At 32.7% G+C, this 10,252-nt stretch overlaps 1 protein-coding gene and 1 long non-coding RNA gene across 2 annotated transcripts; one reads left to right on the forward strand and one right to left on the reverse strand.

The window, feature by feature from the left end:
- Positions 1 to 320: 320 nt before the first annotated feature.
- Positions 321 to 2,595, forward strand: LOC123660097 (ribonuclease H1). Its single transcript, XM_045595207.1, has 2 exons — positions 321 to 1,273; positions 1,435 to 2,595. The coding sequence occupies exons 1-2, from the start codon at positions 418 to 420 to the stop codon at positions 1,623 to 1,625; spliced, it is 1,047 nt and encodes a 348-aa protein (XP_045451163.1). The 5' UTR covers positions 321 to 417; the 3' UTR covers positions 1,626 to 2,595.
- A 2,240-nt stretch (positions 2,596 to 4,835) lies between these two features.
- On the reverse strand, positions 4,836 to 6,632 carry LOC123661387. The gene is made up of 3 exons (XR_006744335.1): positions 6,578 to 6,632; positions 5,537 to 5,578; positions 4,836 to 4,845 (listed from the first exon to the last, which is right to left on the reverse strand). It is a non-coding gene; the product is annotated as an uncharacterized LOC123661387 (long non-coding RNA).
- Positions 6,633 to 10,252: the final 3,620 nt, after the last annotated feature.

Raw genomic sequence — 10,252 nt, forward strand, 5'->3', positions numbered from 1 at the left:
ATGACAATGTTACCCAACAGAAAGAAGAAGAACCATAACTCGATCAGAATTTAAAAATACCCATATTTCTGTAGATTTTAATTTTAAATAATAAATTTATACATTAATTTATCTAATTTATGGTATTTTCTTTATTCATCTTATTGTTTTATAGTTATAATCAAGAGAACAATTAGGCTTCTTCGTTGTTTTACAACAGCGAAGAAATGTAATAGATTTATAATATTTTCTCGTTCTCTTTTGGTAGAATTTACTAGTTTTTACCCTCCACAAGCAGTAGATTCATTAAATGAAACCTGGTCACACTGATCACGAGTGTCAACAGCCAAGACCAACAGGTACATGGAGCATAGAGAAAAACAGGTAACAAGACAGCTAACGTTAGACCGCGAATGTTTTGATTTTGTAATTTAATAAATGCTAAGGAAGGTATGTACCAATCATTGGTTATTAGGACTTACTAAAACCGTAATTAAAGGAGCTAAATTCACAAAAATGCCATTTTACGCTGTGGCAAAGGGCCGCACTGCAGGTATTTATATGAATTGGCCCGATTGTGAGTCTCAAGTTAAGGGTTACCCTGGGGCAAGATATAAAAAATTTGATAACATCGTTGCTGCTCAAGATTTTATAACAACAGAAGGAGGTAACAAAACTTCTCAAAAGACGAGACCTGTACCGAGCCGCTCCAGTTTCAATAATACGAGTACTACTCTAAAAAGATCTTTTTCCACATCATCAAATAGTCAAAATAGTGGCATACCAAAGAAAAAAACGAAATCTAAGCGAAAATCATCTGAAAGTGATAATAGTGAAAGTTCAGATGATTCCGATGGTCTGAATACCATTTTGATTAAACAGATGGATGACATTGAAAAGAGACTCAAAGGTTTTGAAAAAGGTGTCGATAAGATAATTAAAAGCAGTAAATCTAGTACAAAAACTATTCTAATTGAGCCTCAAGAAGTAAGGTCGAGTAATTTAAGCAAAGAAAATTTTGAAACAGATGATGATGGTTATGTGAAAGTTTATACAGATGGAGCCTGCTCATCCAACGGTCGAAATGGCGCAAAAGCAGGATTGGGTGTTTACTGGGGCGACGGACATCCAATGAATATCAGTGAGCCAGTCTCAGGCCGTGCTACAAACAATTGTGGGGAAATTCAAGCTGCCAGTCGTGCTATTGAGCAGGCAATTAACAGTGGAGTTACAAAACTAGCCATTAATACTGATTCGAAGTTTCTAATAAATTCTGTGACCAAATGGATGCCTGGTAAGTAAAACAAATATTTTTCTAAACTAGAACTTTAGAATCTAAAGTTATAAAATTATTATCGTTAACCAAAAAAAGTGTACTTAAGTAGTATGTTTTGTTTAGGTTTAAAAGAAATTATATGTAGATACAGCTAATTATAGATTATCATTGAATTTCAGGTTGGAAACGAAAAGGTTGGAAACTTCAGTCAGGCGAGCCAGTGAAGAATGAAATAGATTTTAAGGAACTTGATAATCTTCAAAAAAAAATAAATATTAAGTGGAATTATGTAGAAGCTCACCGCGGCATACACGGGAATGAAATGGCTGACCAGCTTGCTAAAGCAGGAGCTGCTAGGTACAGTAAATAATTTAAAAACAATTTTTAGCCTGTATTGTAAACAAATGTTAGGACATAATATGTATTAATTAAACTATGTGAAGTCACAAGACAAAACAGTTTGGTCTTTTTTTGTAATTAATTTTGATAATTAATATTATAGATGAGGGGTCAAACTTAATTTTCAGAGGGCCACAAATTAAATTTAGAATGTGTAGGTGGACCAGATTCAAATAAAAAAATGTAGTTTGCACATTCTAAAATTTCCTTAGAGGAATCAAGTGGTCATTATTCTTTCTCTGACACATTGCGATCGCTGGCCATATTTTTAACATCCCTGTTATAGAGTTCTCGATTTATTATCATTATTATAAATAGCTTTTGACTAGCTACTTGTCTGTACGTACATGATTTAATAATGAAAAAAATAATGATTTTGTGTTTCCATAATTTTCTTTTTCTAAATTAATTTATTTAATACAGTTACCTCAAAACTCAATATTTACTATATAACAATTCCTCCTTTTTCCAATAATCTTCTCTCCTTAACTTTTATCTAATTTTTAAAGCCTTGTTAATCTCACCATATTTTATACTTATTTTTTCGTTAATATTCATTATAATTGAAATGTGTTTAGAACTGCAGGTCAGTTTTAAAAATTCTAAATATTGGCATGTTTAAGCTGTACAGCTCAAAACAACAGCAATTGTATAATATTTACCTACTTATTAAAAGTTTTCTTAGTTTTCAGTAATTACAATTTAATAATTATTCAAATCAATAATTTGGATTACCAAATATAAGCCATAATAATAATCATGGACTATCTAAATATCTTTTTTATTGATTTCTTAGATTGATTTTGTCACTATTTTTAAGTGGAGTTTATACAGTTTTTTTTTTTACTCAATTATTATTAAAAATAATTATGAACTAAACATGTTCTGTGATAAATATAAAATTGTAATAATGAAGACTATGAATAAAAGTATCACGACCATTCTTTGTTTTCTTTTTTTTTTTGTTTCAATATACTACTAAACAACATCACCAGTGTTACATTGGTTCTAACACATTTGCTTTGTTGAGTATAAGGATAACTTGACAGTGGATAGAAAAACTTAGATGGAATAAGGTGTTATATGAGGATGAGTAAAGTGCTAAATCATCTTTTCATTTGGACAATTTGTTAAGAGCGGCTGCTATCGAATATTAGAGAAAAAAATCAGCCAGTGTAGCAGCGGTTAACCGCGAACGTTCCTCGGTAGGCCATGAGCGTGCCGCGATCGGCCACGAGCGTGCCGCGGTCAGCCACGAACGTATCGATTTATATCTTAATACATACTAATTACTACTGACTCAATAACTACTTAACCGATTTAATGAAATTTGCACACCGTGCAGGACCGGATCTACCAAATGGCTTTTTAGGCTTCACCCCAGGGCCCCGTGGATTCAAAGGACCAGCTGAGTCAAGTCAAAGTCAAAAATTAACGATAATGCGAAACAGTCCATAATTTTATTAAATTAAGCAGATCGTATAGTTTGCAGAATCCTACTTTACGATTAATCAAACCCATTTAATTCAAGTCTACGTTCAGGTGTTGGTACTTCGAGCTGACAGCTAAAATGTTCGGCTGCCATTACACATTCATCTCAATTATAGTCAAATTAGGTGGGCCTCTAAATAGTATTAGCCCAGGGCCTCACGGTCCGGCCCTGACACCATGTGCAGTTTGATCCAACTTGAAAGATAGGCTATATTTTATTTTGATATATGTAATTATTTTACTTAAAAAAAAGACTTTATGAAGTTCGCTAGGTATAGGGAAAAGTACTGCGTAGTTTATGGAGTCTCAGATTAGAATTCACTTCACTTCAGCCTATCACAGTTCACTGCTGGACATATGCCTCCACAAGTTCGCGCCGAAAATGGCGTGAGCTCGTCTGTGTTGAATAGTCACCACGCGGGGCAGACGGGTTGGTGACCGCAGGGCTAGCTTTGTCGCACAGAAGACGCTTCTGCCCGTCTTCGACCTGTGTATTTCAAAGCCAGCAGTTGGATGGTTATCCCGCCATCGGTCGGCTTTATGAGTTCCAAGGTGGTAGTGGAACTTTGTTACCCTTATTCGCCTCTTACGACACCCACGGGAATACAGGGGGTGGCCATATTATTTACTGCCGTAACCACATAGCATAAACACATTAAAATAGATACCATTATTAATTAGGGATAATATAATTAAGTAAGTTTCAATACTGTTATACTAATAACATGTATTTAATATAATTTTCTTATTAACATTGACAACTAGATTCCGATGTCTGCTTTTACTCCGACCTGTAGTCCTAATAACCCTCTGGACGAATCTCGAGGAGGATTAGATGTTCTTTCTGAAAATAAATGAAAAATATTATTCCTGACTCCTGTCTATTATGTTCAACTTAATGCCTTTTTAAAAAAACGAGGGTGCTTTAGACCACAGAACTGAAGTAAAACTTCTTTACCTCAATTTACTATATAGTTATATCTCCCTCGCAACTTCCGTTGGCCTCGCCCAATCACACTTCTCGTAACGCTCTCGTCATGCATTCGCCTGCTTACTGACTACTCGAAACACACCGGGCCAAAAACAAAAACCTCGAAATACACCGGGCCAACTTCGAGAATTATTTACAGGGTACAGAATTATTTTAAATTAATGCTTGCTTTCGAAAAAGTTACTTTCAAAAGTTTTAATTCTAGCTCAAACTTGGCTTAAAATTAGGGGTCATAAGTGGAAAACGATTAATCACTAAATGGTCTGTTATAATTATATTCACATTTGAAAAAGCATATCTATGCTAATAGTACAAGAGGACATTACATTTTGTACGAAGATGTAAAAACCAAAATTTCTAGTTAATTAATACCTATTTTACATTATAAACTTGCTAGTTTGTGTGGAGTCTGTATTAACAAGACCTAAATAATTAAAACTTTCTAAGCCTTATTGATTAAACTTTTTCGAAAGCAACGTATAATTTTTTATTTTTTACCATTTTAATGCAATGTTGTTCATTTATTAATATACCTACTTATTTTTAATCATAGTCTTTAATTATAATGAATATAAAATATTTCTCGAATATTCCGTTTTATAATATAAAACAAATAATAATAAATCTTTTTTCTTTTTTGAATAGTGGTTAACTTAGAACATTTTACCTTGCCTATTGTTGCGACGATCCGTGTTTGATGAGGATGGTGCTGAAAGTAAATACAAACTATAACTGTCGTATCAATAAATGTGACGTATTAGACGAGTTTTTAATGAGATACTTTTTAAAATTGATGACAATTATTTTGTAAACTATTTAAAACTAAAGATTTAGTGAGAAGAAAAAAAGTCCTACGTTTCTACGAATAGACAGTATAATAGGTATAGATCGAGTGACCTTAGAACACATTGTTTCAATCTAACTCAAACTTGGCTTATAATTAGGGCATAAGTGGAAAACGATTATGCACTAAATAGTCTATTATAATTATATTCACATTTGAAAAAGCATACCTATGCTAAAATGTAATGTGCTCTTGTACTATTGTACAAGAGCACATTACATTTTATAAAAAGATGTATAAACCAAAATTTCTAATTAATTAACACCTATTTTACATTATAAACTTGTTAGTTAGAGTGTGGAGTTTGAATTAACAAGACCTAAATTATTAAAACTTTCTAAACCCTAATTATTAAACTTTTTCGAAAGCAACGTATAATTTTTTATTTTTTACCATTTTAATGCAATGTTGTTCATTTATTAATATACCTACCTATTTTTAATCAGTCTTTAATTGTAATGAATATAAAATATTTCTCGAATATTCCGTTTTATAATATAAAACAATAGTGAATCTTTTTTCTTTTTTGAAAAGTGGTTAACTTAAAACATTTTACCTTGCCTATTGTTGCGACGATCCGTGTTTGATGAGGATGGTGCTGAAAGTAAATACAAGCTATAACAGTCGTATTAATAAATGTGACGTATTAGACGTCTTTTTAATGAAATAGGTAGATACTTTTTAAAATTGAACACAATTATTTTGTACACTTGTTAAAACTAAAAATTTGGTAAGAAGAAAAAAAGTCCTACGTTTCTACGAATAGGCAGTAGGTATACTCGTAGACCGAGTGACCTTAGAACACATTTTTTCGTTCTAGCTTAAACTTGGATTATAGTTATATAAGTGGAAAACGATTAAGCACTAAATGGTCTTTTATAATTATATTCTTGCTGTGTGGTTACGTCAGTAAGAATATAGCCACCCCCTCTCTTCCCGTGGATGTCCTAAGAGGCGACTAAGGGATAACACAGTTCCACTACCACCTTGGAATTTAAAAAGCAGACCGATGGCGGGATAACTATCCAACTACTTTCAAATATACAGACCGAAGACGGGCAGCAGCGTTTTCGGTGCGACAAAGCCAGCCCTGCGGTCACCATCCCGCCTACCCAGCATGGTGACTATGGGCAAAACACACGAGTTCACGCCATTTTTGGCGCGAACTTGTGAAGGCCTATGTCCAACAGTAGACTGCAATTGGCTGAATGATGAATTATATTCACATTTGAAAAAGCGTACCTATGTTTATAGTACAAAAGGACAGTACATTTTGTAACAAGATGTAAAAAACAAAATTTCTAGTTAATTAACACCTATTTTACATTATAAACTTGCTAGTTGGAGTGTGGAGTCTGTATTAACAAGATCTAAATGATTAAAACTTCCTAAACCTTAATGATTTAACTTCTTCGAAAGCAACGAATATTTTTTTTTTACCATTTTAATGCAATGTTGTTCATTTAATAATATACCTACTTATTTTTAATCCTAATCTTTAAAATAATACGTCTCGAATATTCCGTTTTATAATATAAAACAAATAATACTAAATCTTTTTTCTTTTTTGAAAAGTGGTTAACTTAAAACATTTTACCTTGCCTATTGTTGCAACGATCCGTGTTTGATGAGGATGGTGCTAAAAGTAAATACAAACTATAACAGTCGTATTAATAAATGTGACGTATTAGACGTGTTTTTAATGAAATAGGTAGATACTTTTTAAAATTGAACACAATTATTTTGTATACTTGTTAAAACTAAAGATTTAGTAAGAAGAAAAAAAGTACTACGCTTCGACGAATAGGCAATATAGATCGAGTGACGTTAGAACACATTTTTTCGTTCTAGCTCAAACTTGGCTTATAATTAGGGCTTATAATAAGTGGAAAACGATTAAGCATTTAAATGGTCTATTCTAATTATATTCACATTCGAAAAAGAATACCTATTCTAATAGAACAAGAGTAGATTACATTTTGTAAAAAGATGTAAAAAACAAAATTTCTAATTAATTAATACTCATTTTACATTATAAATTCGCTAGTTGGAGTGTGGAGTTTGTATTAACAGGACTTGAATTATTAAAAGGTGGATCCACCATTGTTTATATTTTTGTAAATTTAATACTACAAAATAAAATTATAACCAAAATAGAAAAGTGTAAATGTTAAAAATTAATAATAATAAAATAAACAAGTTAATACCATAAATGATAGTATCGCTGGACACTGAAAAAAAAAAATAACATATTTTATCTGCACTTAAATTTGAATAAAAAAAAAACATTCACTGATAAGGTAATTTATAAAATTAAACGGTTATAGTTACCTACCAAAAGGTTCAAATGCGGAATAAATAAGTAAAAATATGACACAAAAATAAATCATTTTCCCCTGCATTTTTGATACGAACAATTTAGCAGTAGAGTCCAAGAACTTTGGATCTGCATTTATATTTGAAAAATTGTTTTTAAATTCGTGAATGTTGTGAAAATTATTAATGTTATATTGACCGTAAATCACATTTTTTATATTATTTTAACAGCTTCGTGCTCCTCAAGTAATTAAATGTAGTAGTTAAAATAAAAAATAACTACAAATATATATAATATATAATTGCAATAATACGGCCTTCATCACCTGGATTCTGCTGACCCACCTTGTGTCTGATAAAGGCTCCACAGAAAATTTTAATTTATCTTTAATTAATTTCCAGCGTTTGATGGAACTTGAAAATAGCAAAAAAATAAAACCTTTTGAAAAAATGTTTTTTGCAACTACCGAAGAATTAGCTGCGTCTACCAACAACTGATTCCAGCTATGACAATCGCAAAGTCTGAAAAATGCTCTGGGATTTATATTTAATATTCGAGTTTTAACTCCACTAAATAGTGCCTACCATATTATTTGAACCATTGTCGTATCCCTCGGCCACGACAATTTTGAATATTTGAGTCATTTTTTTCTCTTGCATTAGTCAAATAATCTCCATTCGTTTCAGTGACAACAAGAAATCAATTATTTCGTGCGCCTATAAGAGTGGAATATCTTTTAGTCGAGAATTAATACTAATTTATGTAATATACGAAAAACCTTATATGGCGTGTACTTTTGGATTTTCCATACTTTTTCAAATTTATTATCGGCTGTGAGGCGCGAGTCCCTTTGCATCTCGAGGCCGTGGATGACCTACACCACCCACGCGTTACACAACCTCTGGTAATAAACTATTGTAAAAACCAGGCCCGCCGTAAGCAGGCGTACCTACATTGCGTGCATGGCGTGCATCGCACGCAAGCGGCACATCCAAGAGCGGGCAAATCGAGCGACTTATACCGTAATATTCAAAATCATTGTCATAATAAATAGCTATCCCTATCCCTCCTACAGTATAAAAATCACCACATCGCATCGCATGAAAAAAAAACCATGGACGCGGCACGTAATCTTAGCGTTAATATCGCCATCGTCTGCCTAGTACTACTGCTGTAAACCAATCTGAGACTAACAGAATTGGAAAACAAACAATGGTCTAATCTATTAGAAAGAATCACAGCCGTTATCAAGTTTTATCTCAACAGAATCTAACTTACCGGGGGTCGTCAAAAACATCACCTACATGAAGATCACCGCATGACACCGCGTTGGCGCAACGGTCACAGCCATGGATTGTACCTATTGCGCTGGCGGTTGCGGGTTCGATCCCCGCACATGACAAACATTTGTATTGGCCATACAGGTTGTCTGGAAGAGATCGCTACTCTAGCGATAAGACCGCCTTTGTACACTGTTTTTTTTTATTTGTAATATGTTATTGTGTTGATCGTTGTTGTGTACAATAAAGAGTATCTATCTATCTATCTAGGTGTTAGCCGTGGTCTGGGTGTTTGTGCAGTCCTTGTGGGTCTCCCCACCGTGCCTCGGAGAACACGTTAAGCCGTCGGTCCCTGATAGCGATCGTTACTCATAGTAGGGAATATATCTGCCAACCCACATTGGAGCAGCGTGGTGGATTAAGCTCTGATCCTTCTGTCCAGTAGTGGGATATTACAGGCTGAAGCGAACATGATAATGTTGATTTTCTAAAAGCAATTGAAATGATAGCACCTTTGATACAATCATGCGGAAATATATTGACAGAATTCAATTCTCGAAATCAAGTCGTATGACTCAGTTTATGAGATCATATTTAGAATAAAATAATTGATGTGCTCGGCAGTCGGCACTATTATAGAAAAATATGTCTGGAACAGTCTCAGAATCAAAATATTTCTCTATTATATTGGTTTGCTCACCATGTAAGTAACACAGAACAAATTGTAAACAACAGTTGTACTCAGGCACATTCTTTTAAATAATGAAACCACTAATGTATTTAGACCACAGTCATTGGGCCAGTGGTTATTAGACACCTAAACGATAGTTATTAGTAGGGAAATTATCAACCAAGTCACATTGGAACAGGGTTTCGCATTAAACTCCAAGTTTTCTCTTATGTGAGAGGCGGTCTTTCTTCGAAAGTGGGACGTATACAGTTCCAAATCAGTTCAGCAGATAACAATCAATTAAATTATCCAAAGAGCTAAGTTACCACTTTTTTACGTCTCAGCGTCTAGATGTTAAAGAAAAGGAAACATTTGAAGATGTGCATGTAAATTGTAAAAGTATACCTTCAATTTAACTACCTTTATTGTTCAGTTTATTTTTGTTTTTGAGAATAAAACAAATATTATATACTTAAAAATTTCTTTATTGAAACTAAAACATTTCGTTTCTTACATACTAGAAGCGACTTGCCTCCAAAAATACTAATTATAGAACTTCACATCAAAATGACTGTTATTTTAATTATTTTTAAATATATATAGATTATATAATCATTTACAGGGGGACAATAAAATTAATGAGACATGAAACATTATTACCTGTTATATTTAAATAGAGTACCTACTGTAATAAAGGAACCTAATCTTGGTTAGAAAAATCCAACGATAAGCCATACTTTAGTATGTAAAGGCGCTAAATTAATAATATAGATAAGTTCATCCAATTATTTATTACAAGAAGTAAATTCTCTTTGATATTATAAACTAAAATTACATTTTTTTTTTTTGTGAAATAAAATAATATTTGTAAATGAGTCCAACCACAATTAAATATTTTTCATCAAAATAATGACTCCGCGCGTATTCATTATACTGTTATGTCATATTGAGAAGTAACAATCTAAATCAAAAGGCGTCGAGTAATACCAAATCATAATTTTTTAG

This window comes from Melitaea cinxia, chromosome 2 (assembly GCF_905220565.1).
Source record: "Melitaea cinxia chromosome 2, ilMelCinx1.1, whole genome shotgun sequence".
NCBI classification, from domain to species: Eukaryota; Metazoa; Arthropoda; class Insecta; order Lepidoptera; family Nymphalidae; genus Melitaea; species Melitaea cinxia.

Bases quoted from the DNA above. Each gene is read 5' to 3' on its own strand.
- LOC123660097 (XM_045595207.1), top strand. From the start codon at position 418: ATGCTAAGGAAGGTATGTACCAATCATTGGTTATTAGGACTTACTAAA. The intron at 1,274-1,434 runs GTAAGTAAAACA...ATTGAATTTCAG, and splicing joins TGTGACCAAATGGATGCCTG to GTTGGAAACGAAAAGGTTGG.